This window comes from Tenrec ecaudatus, chromosome 6, assembly GCF_050624435.1.
Source record: "Tenrec ecaudatus isolate mTenEca1 chromosome 6, mTenEca1.hap1, whole genome shotgun sequence".
Lineage (NCBI taxonomy): Eukaryota > Metazoa > Chordata > Mammalia > Afrosoricida > Tenrecidae > Tenrec > Tenrec ecaudatus.
The window spans coordinates 163925904-163944252 of NC_134535.1; the positions used below are offsets into that span (position 1 = coordinate 163925904).

At 44.0% G+C, this 18349-nt stretch overlaps 1 protein-coding gene across 1 annotated transcript in view; it reads left to right on the top strand.

Annotated features, from left to right (window-relative positions):
- Positions 1-7361: 7361 nt before the first annotated feature.
- Positions 7362-18349, top strand: part of TMEM236 (transmembrane protein 236) — a 47560-nt gene continuing 36572 nt past the window's right edge. The window contains exon 1 of the mRNA XM_075553186.1: positions 7362-7618. Within this exon, the coding sequence (XP_075409301.1) occupies positions 7362-7618 (257 nt within the window). The remainder of the gene's footprint in view (positions 7619-18349) is intronic.

The following is an 18349-nucleotide window of genomic DNA, read 5'->3' on the forward strand; positions in this document are numbered from 1 at the left end:
AGATGGATAGTTAAAGATAAATGTGTTTAGTTGGCTGCTTCTTAGAAGTGAGGATAAATAAATTGATCAGAAATAGACTCAAAATATAGAGCACAGCTTTTCTTTTCTTTTTTTAAAGGGCTCATACAATTCTTATCACAATCCATCCATACATCCATTGTGTCAAAAACATATGTACATTTGTTGCCATCATCATTCTCAAAACATTTGCCTTCTACTTGATCCCTTAATATCTGTTGCTCATTTCCCCCCTCCCTCCTCACTTCCCCCTACCTCAAGAACCCTTCATCATTCATATATTATTATTATTTTGTCATATATTACACTGTCTCACGTCTCCCCTTGCCCTCTTCTCTGCTGCCCCCCCCAAGGGAGGAGGCTATACGTAGATTCCTGTAATCAATTCCCCCTTTCTAGCCCACATTCTCTCCACCCTCCAGGCATCGCTGCTCTCATCACTGGTTCTGGAGGAGTCATCTGTCCTGGCTTCCCTGTGTTTCCAGTTGCTATCTGTACCAATGTACATCCTCTGGTCTAGCCAGATTTGCAAGGTAGTATTGGGATCATGATGGGGGGGCAGGGGGGAGGAAGTATTTAAGAACTAGAGGAAAGTTATATGTCTCATCGTTGGTACCCTACACCCTGCCTGGTTCATCTCCTCCCCACAGCCCCTCAACAAGGGGTGTCCGGTTGGCTACCAATGGGCTTTGAGTCTCCACTCTGCACTCACCCACATTTTCAATGATATGATTTTATGTTCCTTGATGCTTGATACCTGATCCCTTCGACAGCTCGGAGCACAGCTTATCTTATTAAATTCTTATTACCCTCAAAACATTGTTTTCAGTACTCTAAAATTATTTTCTAATTTTTATGCCTGTGAAATATTTCCATGATGTAAATATTGATAAAGGAAAAGTGAAAATCGCCTCCACATCACCCCACTTCTTCCCAAGGGAACTCTCTGTGATCAGTTTGGTGAGTGTCTTTCTGGATTTAAAGTTTTACTCACATCCCTACAAGTACAATATTCTAAGCTATCAGCCAAAAGGTTGGTGGTTCAAACCTACCCAGAGCAAAGTGTAAGATCTAGTTGGTAATTGCCTCCCATAAAGATTATGAGGTAAATCAGGAAGCATTGCTACAAAATCATAAAAGCCTTTATTGAACAAAAACACCAAGATATGAAGCCATTCTTTCTCCAAAGATCATCAATCAAGGTAGAATTTCAATCTCTCTAACTCAAAGAATTCTGACCTGTTTAATCTCTGTGTGAAACAGCATCCTTGACAGACTCAAAATGTGCTCTTTTTAGATGTTCTTAGAGTCTGGGGAGCCACATCAAGCCGGAAGAAACAGGGCTGTAGTGTAGATGAGGTAAGGCTTTCTATTGATGCTCTCCTAGGACCGTGGTTCTCAACCTTCCTCATGCGCTACTCTTCAACACAGTTCCTCATGTTGCGGTGACCCCCTCAACCATCAGATTATTCTCATTGCAATTTCATCACTGTCCTTTTGCTACTGTTATGAATCGGGTGACCCCTGTGAAAGGGTCATTTGACCCCCCCAAAGGGGTCATGACCCACAGGTTGAGAACTGCTGTCCTAGGACATGCCCTTGTAGCAGAAGCAAGTGCATTGCCACGATGGGGAGAAGTTCCTCTGCCAAAATTTCCTCGGCTTTTTCTCACCGTAAAATTCTTAAATTTCTTCAAACTTCCTTCCAATTAGCACATATGGTCATTTCCTTCAAGAAAATCTGTCAAAAACGACCACCTGCACATCCCCCAAAGCTGTCATTATAACCTCCCAAGCTGGCCTTTCTGCCTTGAATGAAAGGGCTCAGGAGATCTCTTCAGAAGCTACGGTTTTGATTGAATCTTGCTCTCTGGATGCTATTGGTAGATCCTGGTTACAATTCTTCCATACAATCATCTTTGTTAGCTTCGGTGGTCTTGTTTCAAAGGGAGAGAGAGGGGATCGGCTCTTTGATCTAGCTATTTTTTCACGCAATGCTTTTGGCTCTTATCAAGCAGCTGCCCAGGCTAAGATGTCACTTAAATTGGAAAGCACTGCACCATGAGAGATCGTAACTGCAGTAACTAATCCATCAGTGGGGATTCTGTGGTTTTCTCTCATCAGTTTCTGGGCTTCTGCCTCTATTTCTCCATTCATCCAGGCTGATTGTCTTTCCTCTTGTGGTTCTGACTTGAGGTCTTCCTGGCCTTCTTTAAGATGCTCGATCCACTTAAACGCTGTTGTTTTATGTGGGCCGGCATTCACCTAACCTTGTTGCAAAGTTTCAGTCATTAGGGAAGATGGTCACTTTCTTTTTGTTAAAAACTTACCCTTAGCCCTGACCTCAAAATGATCTGTTTCTATGGCACAAAAAGTATGATTGGGTTTGGGGAGGGTATCTTAATGAGACGAAGACAGGTACAGTCACGTTACTGAAAGAACGTGTCTGCAGTCATCCCCTGATTACAGAGAGATGTTGAAATGTGTTTTGTTTGGCATAATCCTGGCCACCTGTGAACTGGAACCCAGGTGCAATATTTTTTTTAACTTGACCCTCATATAGCTGAGAATACCCTGTGGTGCATTTTTGCCTATGGTAGATAAGAGTCAAAAAATGGACTCAATATCATCCACCAATAACAACAATGTAATGGTGGAAAACAAATGGGATCATGCCATTCACATAGCACCTTACATATTATGGTAGATATATAATCGTTTTTCAATTTGAGGATTAAGAGTGTAGGCGTGGAGTCTAGCTTGTCAATCAGATCGTAGTCAATGAGGCCTCTGTGTGGGCGTGGCCTTCTGAGAATTCAGGGAAATCTGGTACTTCCTTCTTGGAGGCAGGAAACACTTCTCTCTCTCTGCTCACACCCTGGGAGAGATACCGTGTTTCCCTGAAAGTAAGACATCCCCCCAAAATAAGACCTACTTACAATTTTGCCTCTTGCTAAAATATAAGGCATTCCCCCCAAAATAAGACCTCCCTGATAATAAGCCCCCCCTGAAGCTACCGTAACTCTGAACTCTGAACCATAGAGGAGGGTGCCTCTGCGCAAATCACTGTTGGCCACAGCGCAGCCGGAGCAGACAGGAAGTGTGAGGTCTCTTTTAATTAGAAAGCCTACACCGATGCCAGGACAAGCTGCTGCCTTCTGCTCACTCTGCCCTGACGGAGTCTGGCTGACTCATAATCAGACTGTGAGTCGCACGGGGCAGGAGTAACAAGAAATTCTTGATACTGTAAGATTCACAGTTTTTCTGGTTATGCTGGTTTGTGATGACAACTACCGCCGTACCGTATACAGGTAATGAATTACCTGTATACATGTTGTCCAACAATAAATGTGTACCGCATTCTTCTTCATGGAAAAATATGACATCCCCTGAAAATAAGACCTAGTGCATCTTTGGGAGCAAACATTAATATAAGACACTCTTTTTTTCGGGGAAACAGGGTGGCAGCTGACAAGACACATGGACCCACCCTGATACAGAGACCCCTGCAGTGCTGAGATATTTCCAATGACACTGGATCCAAAAACTTTCTACCCACTGGCCTGTGATCTTCTACATTCGGCGTCATTGCATGTGTTTCATGAGGCTGAAGAGGACTTTATAGATTGCTATAGGACATGTGGGCTAGTACGGGACTTATGCACTTAATCTGGACTGTTTTCTCCATGTTCAGTTGCTCTTGTCTATAAATGTCTTTCTTCTACACATGTGTGTCCATGGTTTTGTCTCTCTAGGCCACCCAGACTCACACACTTAGTCTCATGCCAACGCTCTTCTCCAGCTCGCTCCTTCATGCAAGTTCTTACAACTGCTTTCAAAGGAAATATTGTTTTGCTTTACAGAAGAGATCGCTGTAGAAACAGATAGCTGCTGATGGGAGTCAGCTAACACGTGAGTCCAATTTAAATTTACCTCCTCAGAGAGTCCTTCTTTGATGACTTTACTTTGATTTTCCTCAATCCTCTCCTCTGATTCATTTCAATATCTGTACTGGCTATTTCTGTGTAACATGTGGCCCAGCCCAGAAACCTCTTCTTTCGCCTTCGATTAAAGCTCTCTTGGCAGCAAAGGACAAGCCCCTAGTTTTGTAAGAATGTTCATGAACTTTGGAAAGTTCAACCTCTGCAGCACCTTTAGGGACTGGGAGCTTGCTTCTCTCTGTGTATCTGCCAGTCTTTCCAGGATCAGATTCCTCACTTTCTGCTAGTGCTTCTGTCCTCTCACAGTCCGGCTTCCATTTGTTCATTAGTTCATTCAACAGATATTTACCAAGTGGTGACGACATGCCACACGTAGCCCTATCACCTACAGTTTGGGCTTGCTGTAATCCTCACTCAGAACTATAGTGTGTTAGGCAGGGTTCTCTAGAGAAACAAATCCAGGACACTTAGAATTAAATCTCTATATCAAAGCATGGGCTTATATAGCCTTAAGGAATGTAACAGCTAATTAGTCCACTTAGCAGTCCAGAGGTCTCACTTCAACTCACTTTGATGGAACACTTAATATACCGAAGGTCCTTCAACTCAGGTTGCTGGTCTAAGGTCAAGAGAGCTGGTCCAAAGTCAAGGAAGCTGGTCCAAGGTCAAGGAAGCAGGTAGCAGTTTGCCCTCAGGGAAGACAAGGAGGGTGAGACAGCAACAGCAGAAAGATGAGAAGTTCAAAAGTAGCAGGGTGCTTAGCGAAGCAGTCCAGATGGAACCTGAAGAACCGTGGCAAAGCAGGTCTCAATGGAACCACAAGCCCTAGCGAGGTGCCATGCACACATGGCAAGGCAGCATGGTCCACGGGTTAGCTTGGTCCACAGTAGCGCAGCACACAGTTGGCGCAAAAGACTAGCTGAGGCAGCAGAGCAGGGGTCTGATCACCAGGGATAAAGAGGGGAGGGGCTGGCCTTGGAAAGTCATTTATCTCATTGCCCTCCAATCAGGTTGTGACCTGACTAACCCCGCCCACATATTCCTCTGGAAGCCTAGTTGGCACAAGAAACCTATCACAAATAGCTCCGCTAATTAAATTCTTCTCATGTTTCCTAGTTCAAATTCCTCATAAGAGAGAAGCTAACTGATTCCGTTTATGCCAGACTCTACATACATTGCTTGAAGGCTGATGGCACAGGTCCTGTCAGGAAGGTGTGGCTACTCAAGGAAGGACAACCCTTCACAACTCAGGACATAAACATTCTCAGGTCTTGCATGTTACTGTTGTTATCTCTCTAATTATAATCTGTGCACAGTAAGTGTTCAAGGAACAACACACATAGGGCTCAGCTCCTCTTTCACTAGAGCTTCACTAAGAAGCAATGCTTTGCAAAGAAATCCAAGTCAGTTGTACTGAGTCGATTTAGACGCACGATGGCCCTATGCAGGGCAGAACTCTGCTTCGCAAAGTTTTCCATGGCTCACTTTTTGGAAATATATTCCTAGGCCTTTCTTCTGAGGTGCCTGTGTGTAGACTTGAACCGCCAACTTGAGGTAAACAGTGAGCATGTTCACCATTTGTACTACTCAGGGATTCCTCTCAAAGAAACACAACTAGCTTCCAGAGTGTTTGATGTGGTAGAAAATGGCAGGTCACAGCATACAATGGTAAGACTTGGTGTTTGAAGATAAAAGGGAATCAAGATAAAGAGCAAGAGGAAAATTATTGGCTACAGCAAGCACAGGGCAAGCCAACTAAGGGGGAAAACAGATAGAAGGGATGAGGCACTGTGTCTGTGTATTCAATCCTCTCCTGAGCCCTGTTACATTCGTTTTAGCTGAGTGTCTCTCTCCTGGAGTCTTACCTCTTTGGCTCCCAATTGGCTTCTCTGTCTCCAGGTTAGTGCGTGGGCCGTTCTTCCTTCATACCAACATGATTTTTCTAAACGATCAAGTTGTTCTCAGGACAGAAAGGATACACCACTCCCCCGGCCCCCTCCCTGCCACAAATGCCCAAACCATAAGGGGACCTATATATATGACTACCCTGGTCCTGTCACATCACCCTCTCTGATTTCCTGTAATGTCCCCCACCCTTTCTTCTCTCAACGCACATTAACAGTCTCGCCTCCGTGCCTTGAGCAATATTCTTTTGTCCCCCTTTAATGCCTGAACCCCCTACATCCCCATCTGTCCTCTACCCCCTTATCTTTCCCTCCCCTTCCCACAGTCCAAAGGTGAAGTTCTCCACGGTGTTGTCACAGCCTTTCGTTTATATGTCTAACCTTAGTCACTGTTTGCTGTACAGTGGTTTGCTTCCTCCCTTGGACTGTGAGCATTTTCACGGGGGGTGGAGGGGGCGCTTTCTGTCTCTTCTGACTCGTTTCCACACCCTAGTAAAATCCTCCAAACCATTTTTTGAAAGAGGGATGTTCACAAAGGCCACCGTTGTCTTTTCATTGTTTGATGTGTTTTTTTTTGCACAAGACTCTGAGAGCTCTGCTGCCTTGATACTGTAACTGGCTTTCGATATCACCCTGTTCATTTCCTGAGTAGCGACATACAGCTAGCGTTCTTCTGTGTTGAACAGCACTTCATTTGCAATGTAGCTTATCCGTATTTTAAATACCAGGAAGAATTTCACTTTGAAGACAAAGGAAGGGTAGTTCTCCAAGAGGAAAACTCAGGCGTCGGGGATCCTCTTTGTCTGAGTTTGTTTACCTTATGAAAATGAAGATCAGATTAAATCCACTCTTCTTTTTAACTCTAAAATAATATTATCCCAATGATTCTGCATAATCAGCATTGAGTCTACATATGTGATCATTGTTGCTAACAACGGAAAAATGGGTGAGGGTCAACAGAGGTAAGATATGAACATAATAATCTATAACTTATCAAGGGTTTGTGAGGGAGGGCGGAGGAGGGAGGGGGAAGAAATGGGGAGCTGATGTCAGGGGCTCAAGTGGGAAGAGAAGGCTTTGAAAATGATGATGGCAGCATATGTGCAAATGTGCTTGACACACTGGATGAATGTATGGATTGTGCTAAGGGATGTAAGCACCCCGATAAAGTATTTTTTTAAAAAGAAATACAGTAAAAATTTGTCTATACTAATGGTAGAAAGCATGTGATCAAGTTTCTTTCTTCTTTTTCACTTCTAACGATGGATGTGCAAACACATTAACTGAGTGCTTCTGCAATCGCTGTTTCTTTAAGAGATTACGGTTGTTAGGTTAGACGATCATTGAACCATATGAGGGTCAATAAAAGAATAAAAAGTCCCTGGTTAGTGATCTGAGTACGAGGAACTTGATCCTAGTTCCACATCTTTGTGTCCACATGTTGCTGACAACCAAGGGGGGAGCATTCTGTCCTCGGCAGCCTGCCTTTGCCGCCCGTGATGGCTTCTGGAAGACTGATTAAGCTTGTGGTTTTTGAGCTGCTTGAGTTGGCTGCTTTCTCCATCCCCATGCTGGTGATAATGGAGCAGTTTGCCACCGCTTATCAAAGGACAAGGATGGTAGCGGAGACAACGCATTATTGGCTGATTGTTTCTGGTTCGATTGCCTATGTGGCCTCGGCGACTCTATTGATCTGGGTTCCCGTTAAAGTTCTCCTATACAAGAAACATCATCTCCGCAAAAAAATTAAAGGGTGGTAAGTAAAGACATGAATCCTGGGGACGCAGGGGGTAACACTCTAGACTCTTCACCGCGACGGCACTAGGTGGACCCCACCAGCTGCTCCATGGGAGAGCAATGTGGCAGGCAGTCTGGGGAACCCTTTGGGGTAGCCCTACTCTGTCCGATGAATTGGGATCAACTTAATGATAGTGGGTTTAGGTTGCTGTGGATTTGAAGTTTAAGGAAATGAATTTTTTTTGAAAGAATGTGTGTGCTACAGGGAATCCCTGGGGTGCTTTCACACATGTGCTAAAGTCCTACATACACATAAGACGTTCACATGAAGAAATGTACATTGGGTGAGATTCACGGGACATGGTAATCACTGTTCCTTTCAATGTATTGATGGTATGGTGTCCTTTGTACATACGCTGGTGTTATGTTTTAAAAGGATAGTAACAAATTACCTGTGTTAATAAGACTAGAGTTTAGCAAGAATCTGTGATGCTTTGAGTAGTGAATGTGGGGCCTAATTCTTCTATGCTGCGTACTAACCTGCATCAAGCTATCATAGTTAATTAAAAAAATCATAATCTCAAGATTTTAACATGGAATTTTCCTTCTACATACAACCGAAAGCTGTGTCTATTTTTCAAATGTTTCCAATTACCATTCTTTGCTGGTGGAAAGCATACTTTGTCCATTCACCCACTGAGATATTGATGCCTCTGATTCCTTTACTGAGATTTTAAATAATGCTTTAATCTCTTGGTAAATTCTATACCCTTGAGGGGGAGAATAATTCCATGATAAGACAGAAATACATTAAATAAACCAAGATTTAATGTTGATTTAATCAACAATTCAGCTGATAACTGTGTAGATCCACATGAAGGTATTGAGAACCAATCATCTCTGATACATTAGCAAATATCTTTTGAGATGCTCAAAGTTGTCTCTAACTAATCTAGAATTTTATTTGCATGTTAACTCTTCTCTGCGCTGGTCTTTCAATGTTGAGCAACGCAGGACATACCCATAAGCAGGGAACTGGGAATTGGACATATCCCGGCACCAAACCCACACCAAACTCACTACCATGGAGTCGATGTCGACTCTAGAAAAGTAGATAGGAAGAACAATTCACCTAGACATATGGGTGGGAGAAAGACAGGGGCAAGAGCTAAAGTGTGGCATTCACGAAGTGCTCTGTAGGCACTGATACCAGATGTGCCTTCGCCCCGCACCACCACCCTCATCCTTGCCAGGGGACTTGCAGTTCCCCATTGGCTAAGCTCTTGATGGGTTCCCTGAAGAAATGGTTTTGCGGTAAGCCACAGGATTTACGGGCTTTGTAAACTTTAACTCAGAGCCCTGGGACTCCCTGAACTGTAGCGTTGGAGTTAGGTTGAGAGCCTTCTACCCCTTACAGCCCCCACATGTTATTTTTGACTAAAATGCCTAGTTGGGCAGGATGTTGCAAAGGAATGAGGAAAAGTCCAATAGCACAGGATAAAGCAGGGGGAAGCTGGCTCACCTAGGCCCAAGAAAGCACTCCCTGGTTTGCTATTACTTTGCCTCAAATCCTTAGGATCCTTGGTTCCCAATGTCATTCAGGCAGCAAACCTTCCTCAACTTCTTCTTAAGTTACAATAGCTCCTTTCTCGATCACTTATCCGATGCATTAGCTTTATTTATGAATTCCATTTTATTCTAAGTCACGTTTTGAAGCAGGTGTTTTCAGGAGTATATCATTATTCCTGAGAGAGAACTGATGATTAGAGGAGCAGTCCACTTGTGCACGAAAGAGCCAGGGATTAGATGCAGGTCTATGTAACTCCAGATTTGGTCTCTAACTCTAAACTGCTCCTTTGAAAGACAAGAAGATAAGAACCCTAATCATTGAAGAAGGGGGGTTGAGATTAAGAGAGAGCCACTTTTAAGTGGGGCAATGTTTTAAATCTTGGTCTGCTAAGTGCAAGATGAGGCTTTCTGCTCCCATAACAATTGAGTCTCAGAAATCCCAGGGAGTATAGTTCGATTGTGCTCTTTCGTGTTGCCGTTGAGTCAGAAATAACTGTAAGGCAGCAGGTTTGGGCTGTTGGCTTTGTTGTTTCCCCGTGCACCTCAGACTCCTCTGGCGTCTGCTCAGACCTTTTCATCCTCTGCTCAAGATGCGTCCTCGGGGCTGAGGTACGTGGGCTGTCACAGGGGTCTCTCCAGGCCTTCACTGTCTCTCTGTGGGTGTGGCTGGCTACTTACCAAGTTTTATAGATGACTGACTAGCTCTACTTTCATCGAAACCATGACACTATTTCCCCATGACCTCCTTCATGATCTCAATCAGATTGCTATCGTTTAATAGCCTAGCAAGGACCAGCTACTGAGCACTCTCCTGGGAGCTTTACACCTCTGTAGATGACATTTGTACTTTGCAATAATCCAGTGAGCTCACTGCTGGGGTTCCTCATTTTGTACCCAGCTAAACAAAGAATGATGAACTTTGTCACACAATAAAACTATGACTCAGTGCAGCTGGCATTTGGTAAAACCACAGCTCTCTGACTCTGTGCTCCTTCCACTGTCTGTGTGTCACTCTTCCTTTGTCCTTTGAACATTGAACTGCTGGTGTGTTTCAGGAAATATGCAAATATCTTTTGCACATGAAGATATTTGGACATCAGGACATGTTTTCCTGAAAGATGTGTGTATCTCTATGCACAGATACACATATCCACATGTGTATACATACATGTATGTATGCATATATATACATATATCTAGTCAAATATCTTGGACTTCGTTTCTTTGTCTCAGTGTGACCATATTGCAAAAGTAATTGCTGTAGAGTGTGTGCATTGGAAGTATGACGTATACTTTAAAAGAATGCTTAAATAAAATAGTCAATTACAGCACGCTCTATAGGTCCTTGAGGCTGATGCTCACTTTCAACTCTGACACCGACTAGGAGGCCCCCTGTGGAATATTTAAAATCTCCAAACTTTAGGCTTTTTTTTCATGTCCCAAAGATACCAGAACTTTCTTAGAGCATCGTTTTGAGAAACTGAATAAGATTGCACATCTAAAATCCCTTGCTTAATGCCTGAGGTACTGTTGTTGGCGAGAGCCTGGCGAGTGGGCCCTGACTTATGGGAACCCCATGTACAACGGAAGGGAGCAGGAAACATCGCTGAGCCCTGTGCTGTCTTCATGGCCATTGGTCTGCTCAGGTTCATTGTTGAGAGCACTGTGCATCCTGAGTTCCTGTCACCTTCAGGGGTGAGGCTGGATGCTGCTGTGACCAGGGGTTTTTGCCTGCTGCTTTTCAGAAGTGACTGGTCATTTTTCCTTAGTCCCTCTTAGTCCGGAAGCTCCCTAGAAGCCTGTCTCCCATGAGTGACACCGCTGGTATTTTAAATGTGCGTGGCATCATTTCCGGCATCACAGTAACATGCAAACCACCACAGGATGATGCCCTGAAAGTCCCTAGGTAGTGACATACAGCAAACATTTGTAGTATTGCCTCAGGCTGAAATTAATTGGGTCCACTTAAAATATGATCATATTCAATCCTGTGAATGAAACTAAGGCATGGTAGGAGTAGATTGTAAAACTGAAGAACGTCTCTAACTACTGTTCCTGGATTTTGGAGGTTTCTTGAGATCTCTTTTGTCCCTTGAGAATAATAACTGCCAAGTAATGATAGTATTAGCTAGTCAGGTGTTTTCATGTTCCACAGTTATTTTATTTCATCTTCTCTTTTGAGGGTTGTGAGGCTGACTACCATAAGCCAGGCTCGTCTTATAAGGGAAGGATTATCTCAGGGAGCCCAAGACATGCACTAAATCAGTGGTAGCATCAGAACTTTGGTTCTGTGCTCTTTAGGCTTGTTAAACACGTCCTTGCGTTTATTCTATGCTTTCATCTTTAACTTTTAATTGTGAATTTGGGGAAGGTTCACAGAGTGATCACCAGTTTGATATTCCACAATCCATACACATTTTGTTTCAACGCATCCATTGCCAGCCCTTCAAGACGTCGTCCATCACTCATCCCACTTCCTCCCTGTGGTTCCTGTTTCTCTTCCCCCTTCTTTCCTAACCCTCTGACATTGACATTGGGGACAGGATGCCTCTTTCATATTGAAGATAATCTGTTGAATATTTGAAGTGAGTTCAGTTCCAGACCCGAAGGACATAGACTTGGGGACCCCATCTGTCTCTGTCTGACCAGTGAACTTGATCTCTTCAAGGATTTTGAGTTTTGTTTCATCCCCCACCCCCCACCCCCACTCTGTCCAGCACTTTCTATTGGGATCGCTTTCCGAGCAGCTGCTCCTGGTATCTGGACACCATCTAGCTCTGGTCTCGGGGTTCAGACCACAGCTAATTGTTTCCATATGCCTTTCGATTGTTATCACTTCTCTTTCCTATGGGTGGAGAGAGACTAATGATTGCACCTTAGACGGCCGCTCACAGGCTTTTAAGATCCCAGTCACTACTCACCTAAGTAGGATGTAGAACATGGTCACAGGCTCATGTTCTAGAATGCCTTTCGTAAAGGGATGCCTGTCATAATTTGTAATAGAACAGGAAGACATTCCAGTCTCGTGAAGAATGAAGGCAAGCTTTGTACCTACCCATCAAATGGTATATTCCAGGGAATAAGAGAAATCCTTCCTGAGGTTATCAGGAAAGGATGGAGTCACTGAACTACAAGACTAGGCAAGGAGAGGGCCCATAGGGTTTGCAGACTACCTTGGGGACCAAGACTAGATTTCCAGAATTCTCTTGAGCTCTGCAGAGCACAGTGACATCAGACGATGTCATGAATCCCAGGCGGTGCAACGTTGGAAGGACGACAGTAGTTTGGGTCCCATTTTGTTTTGTTGAAGTTCTTGTGACAGTAAGTAAGATGTTGAGAGTGATCTGTTTTAATTAATGATGGAGGTAATAGCAGGCGTACTAAAAGAATAGAAAATATTTAGTGAGCAATTACTATGCACAAGTACAGCTAGAAACACAAGTTGTTTTAGTACATTTCCTCTACATGTCCTAGGATTGCTCGGACAAAGTACCACGCCCTGGCCGGTTTATAAGAACCGAAATGTGTTTTCTTAAAATTCCAGAGGCTAGACATCAATCTAGGTAGCAACAAAGAGACATTCATCTCTCTGAAAGCTGTAGGGGAGAATGTGTTCCAGACGTTTCTCTGTACCTGGCAATCCTGGGCTTGTTGATACGGCCCTCCACGCTCTGTCTCCAGGTATGCTTCTTCTCCAGCCATCAGTCGTACCGGACCAGTGGCCACCCTACTACTGTGTGAGCCCGTGCTAACCGATGAAACCTGTGCAGACTGTTTTCAAATTAGGTATCATTCCCTGACATGGGAGACTCTGATTTAAAGTCATGTTTTAGGAGCGCACAATTCAGCCCATCGCACTCTGCGTAGATGAGAGGGCTTATAATCCCAATTTTATACTTGAGCCAAGAGGCTTACAGAAAAGCTAGAAGATGACACAGTCAGTAAGCATGGAAGCCATCACAGGTCCGGAGGTCTCTGCCTCCAGAGCCTGCGCTCTTCCCAGCCATACTGCCCCCAGAAGCAAGCTCGGTGAAGCACAAGGCACCGCGAACATTTCTGCTCTCTGGAAAGACTGGTTCGCATGGAAGGAAATAGAGCTGACACCCCGAGGAGGCCTTTGAGAAATCTGTCACGGATTCACGGTGGCTAAATGCCCGTCTCTGCTTCCCATGCTTTCCCAAAGCACTTCTTTTTCTTTCTGATGTTTCTGCAGGTGTGCAGCATCTCTGCTGTTTTTGACCACACCTCATTTTATCTTCCTTGCCCTGCCATATCCAGTCCACCAGCAAGCACATGTTGACTTTTGCTTTTCTCTCCCTGCTCTCGGCTGTGTCATCAGATTCCATTTATTCTTCCTTTTTCATATCTCTTGTATCAGCTGCTCGTGTTCTATGACTCTCTCTCTTTTTTCCAATCCCCAAACTGAAAACCCAGTGCCTTTGAGTTGATTCTGACTCACAGTGGTCCTTGATAGAGTTTCTGAGACTGTCAATCTTGACCAGAGCAGATGGCCTCTTTGTCCCTTGGAGCACCGGTGGGTTTGAACCCTTGACCTTGACATACTGATCTAACAGCACACCAAGGATTTGTTTCTTATTCCAATTAAGTCCTAATATCTAAGGGGTATTTGGGCGTATCTCCACATTTTCCATAAATTCTGATCCAATGTCAGATCATTGGTCTTGCTGTTCAGGGAAACACGAAAACCATTCTATTAACTAATCAGGGACTGTGGCCACCCTTAACAACTGCTATCCTTGTCCGTTCTGCATCTCCTGCCCTTCTCTCCTCCCAGGCCTTGGTGACAGCATCATCTACTCCTCTTTGCTTGAAGAAATAATTTGTGGCAGTATGTCATTATCCCACCAACTTTTAAAGCTGGAGGGAATCTTGAGAATTTATCTCAATGAAGCATGTCTCCTAATCCAGACTGTCTGCTTCTGATGTTACAGGCCATTCGCTGCTGGGTGAGTCTCTAATTCTTAGAACCGTCTTGCTTATTTCCTTGTGTTGAAATCAGACCAGCCACCCTGGAACTTGTTTCCAAATCTCTGTCACCCTTCACATCCTCTGTGCTCTCTTGATTTTAAGTTTTTAAAGTTGTGTTGGCATTTCATCCACATAGCATCCAATTCCATATCAAGAAGCGTTGTCTAGTCTTCACCACAATCAGTTTGAGAACGTTTTCTTTTCCCCATACTCATTGTTAGTCATGCTTTCTTTTTTCAATTTTGGCAAAAATACATGCATCAAAACAGTCACCAACCCAAGAAGTCTTACATGTATAAGTCAGTGCCATTGATGACACACTTCGCTCTGCCCTCTCTTTCTGAAACCCACGGTCATGCTGTCCGTTCTGACTCCTAGCAATCCAATGAAGCAGAGTAGAACTGCGCCCTAGGGTGCCGAGGCTGTCAGTCTCGATGGGAGCAGATGCATCTCCTCTTTCGCCCATGCTCGGCACTACCACCCATGGATCTTGCAGTTAGCTGCCCAATGCATAACCCACTCCGCACCAGGGCTCCTTCTTCTGTTTATATGCTGATGAATTTGACCACAGCTAGGAGTGCTACCCATCATCCCCGGCTTTCCTCATTTTTATTGCTCTTGGAATACTCTTATCTACGCTCATAATATAACACTGGCCACTCCTGTGATGACCACTCCCAAACTCCATCTCAAGTGTTGACTCCCCTTGGGAATTCATTGTACAACACAGAAAGCTTTGCGACTCTCTGGAGGAGGCCCCGCCGCTCTGCCATCTCGTCCACTTCCAAACTGATCTGCTAAGCCTTTTCCAGCACCCAGCGTGACGTCAATCCAATCCCGGTGGTCTCATAGTTCCCGGACCTCTGACTCTTTTGAGATTCCTTGGCATGCTTCCTGACTTGTCAGTGTCTGCCTATGAGCTCACGGGCAGCTCAGGAATTCAATGACCATGATGTCACTGTCCCTTCAGAAGTCAGGGTGCAGTTGACGAAAATGTCTGGAAATGCTCTCCATGCAGGGGCTCCCCATTCTGAACTTGAGCAATCGCTGAGAGCCTCTACGTGCCTCAACACCAGATGATGCCCTAACCGTAGTGCATGCGCTTAACAACAATTAGATGAACGCATGAATGGACGCACTTCATGTCTAAAGCTGAATCCAATAATTTGCTTTTATTCCCGCTGAGCGTCATTATATTGGCTTTCCCCACTTGCAAGTCAATTGAAGTATGTTAAATGGGGGATATTTTGTTAGAAGTGTCGCCTGACCTTCTGGATTTTGTATCACCTGCAAATGAAGTGAGCATCTCATCTTCTACTTTGCAGTCACAAGTAAGTGTGTCAAACAAGTTCGTTTGACTAGAAATCTCCTGCCACCCCACCCCTGCCTGTGAACACCCTGCCAGTGATCCCTAGCGTATTCTCAAATCGCCAAGAAGCTACTTGTCTGACTTGTCTGCATATTATCCCCGTTCCCATTTTGCTCGGTACTTCTTTTTTTAAAAAAAATCATTTTATTTGGGGGTTGGTGCAACTCTTACCACAATCCAGACATGCATCCATTGTGTGTTAAGCACATTTGTACAGTTGTTGCCCTCATCATTTTCCAAATATTTGCTTTCTGCTTGACCCTTGGTATCAGCTCTTCATTTTCCCCCTCTCTTCCCACTCCCCTCTCTCTCATGAACCCTTGATAATTTATACATTATTATTATGTCATATCTTACACTGTCCGACATCTCCCTTCACCCACTTCTCTGTTGTCCATCCCCCAGGGAGGAGGTTCTTTTAAGGAACATTTATTGGATAGCTGTTGGTTGCTTCACAGACATTTTCTGTATGCTAAAAATCAAGTGTACTAGTCACTGAATCCTAGGACTTAGCTGAACCCCTTGACCATTCACTCTCTGTTTCTTCATTCTAGCCAGTGTTATGTGTAGGCTCCCTGAAAATACATAAGCCATTGAATCTTTTTTTTTTTTTAGGGAACTTTGTAAATACATTGGAGATGCCCTGATCTATAGGAGGGCATTAGAAATCAGTACAAAATAATTTGCCAAGTGGTCCTTAAGTGTTAGGTGACCCTCTACAGGTCCTCTTTATGAGCACAGAGAGAGCATCATTGAAACAACTGATGCTGAGTGTAGGAGAGGCATCCTTTTCCGTTCATCCTCCCAGGACACCTCTTATTCCAATCCATCAGCTCACTTCAATGCCTTTCACCCAGCAGCTGCTGGGTACACGCCGTTATGAATTCAAGTTGGTTCAGAGATCATTGTGCTTTGGAGTTGCCAGTTTTCTCTTGGAGAACAAGGGTCAAAAAGGAAGCTAGGTTTGACTGAACTGGTAAAACTGGAAGGGAGAAGACATTCTAGATATGTGACGAACATTAGTAAGAAGCTGGTATAGGAACACAATTTGATTCTGTAAGGGACAGAATGAAAGCAACTGGATCAGAGAAAAAGGCTGAGTAGTATTGCAGAATGCTTGGGAGAATGAGTTTTGGTGTCAGAAAAATCTGGATCAGAACCCATTAGATTCTAGGTAGCCTAGAAATCACCTTTCACTTCTCAACTGTGAGGTGTTGGGCAAATCTATTAACTTTCCACATTAGTTTCTTTCTCTGTAAAACAAGAGGGGTACCTTACTCGTGGATACCTGTTGCAATGGGAAAACCTGCTGCAAAGCACATCTTTAAAATGTCCAAAAGAAAAGATGTCACCTTGAGCACTGAGGTGTGCCTCACCCAAGCCATCGTCTTCTCCATCATCTCATATGTGTAAGAAAGGTGGACAATGAACAAGGAAGACTGAAGGAGAAGGGATGTTTTTGTAAGATAGTGCTGACTCCGGACATTGAACCTACTATGAAGTGCCAGAATATTGGATATTAGATCCAACTTGTGTTGGAAAAGTACAGCTAGAATACTCCTTAGAAGGAACGTTGGGGAGATTTTGGCTTACGTATATTGTACATGTTATCAGCGAGCACAAGTCTCTAGAGAAGGACATGGTGTTTGGTAGAGGATCGGTGAAAAAGAGAAAGCCCCTCAATGAGATGAATTGTCATGGTGACTACGGGAATGGGTGTGCACAGCAAGGGTTGTGCAGACGGTAACGGATCCAGCAGTATTTTGTGTGTGGCACAGAGTCATGGCAAGTGGCAACTTCCTCAATGTCACCCCCCAGTAACAACCACCTTACTCGGATGATTGTTGTGAGGTAACGCGAGTCATGTGTATACAATGTCTTCCTATATCATACTTTTGCATGTAAAGTGCCCAAACAGATCACACTTACACACACACATGTAATGTGCCGAGGAGACTATCATGGGAGAGGGTTGACTGGCTTGCAATCCCCCAAACATGTGTTATTTGCTTGAAAAGATGGTAGTGGCTTAAAGCCAAAGATGATATCTTCTATATGGTTAACTTTTTAGAACAAGAGTGTAGTGCGTGCCTTCAACACTGGCTGAGACAGATGGGTGGATGAATGGCAGTTGGTATAAGCTCACTAAGTCATGATGCAAAGGGAAGTGTTGTTGTTTTGTGTTGGAGAGTTGAGACCAGATGGGGCCTTGAAAGATAGGCCCAGAAAGTTTATATTAATGAGTTATATAAAACAGAATCTTGATGAACTTCTGAGCAGAGAGGGTTTTTTTGAAGTTATTATCTGCTTGTTCCACCCACCATGCCAGCTCTGTTGAAAACTCTTAGCTCCTTACTTCACAAAGAGAAATCTTCCACCCACTGCAACTGAACTGAGATCTTCCTTCTTGGGTCCCTCTCCACAGACACGCAGAGTTCTCTTTGTAACCCCTTGCTCAGTCTTCCCTCTTGAGATTTCACCCTGACCACATGTCCCTCCCATTAACCAGTTAAGCGATGGTGGCATATTTGCACTAGTTTTAGCCTGAATAGGCCTTCAAAGAATTCCTAGGGCATTTCTAACATAAATTCTCTTTCTCCTTATTAAAATTATAAGCATACTCCATCAACAAATCAAGACTTTTGAAAGAGAGTTTCACATGATTGCCAGCTAACGAAAGCTCGGATTTAGATGACTGATTGCCATTGACTTGATTCTGACCCTTAGAGGCTCTAGGACAGAGAACTGCGCCATTGAGTTTCCAAGACTGTACTCTTTATGGAAGCAGATGGCCCCATTCTTCTGATAATCGGATTTGGATGA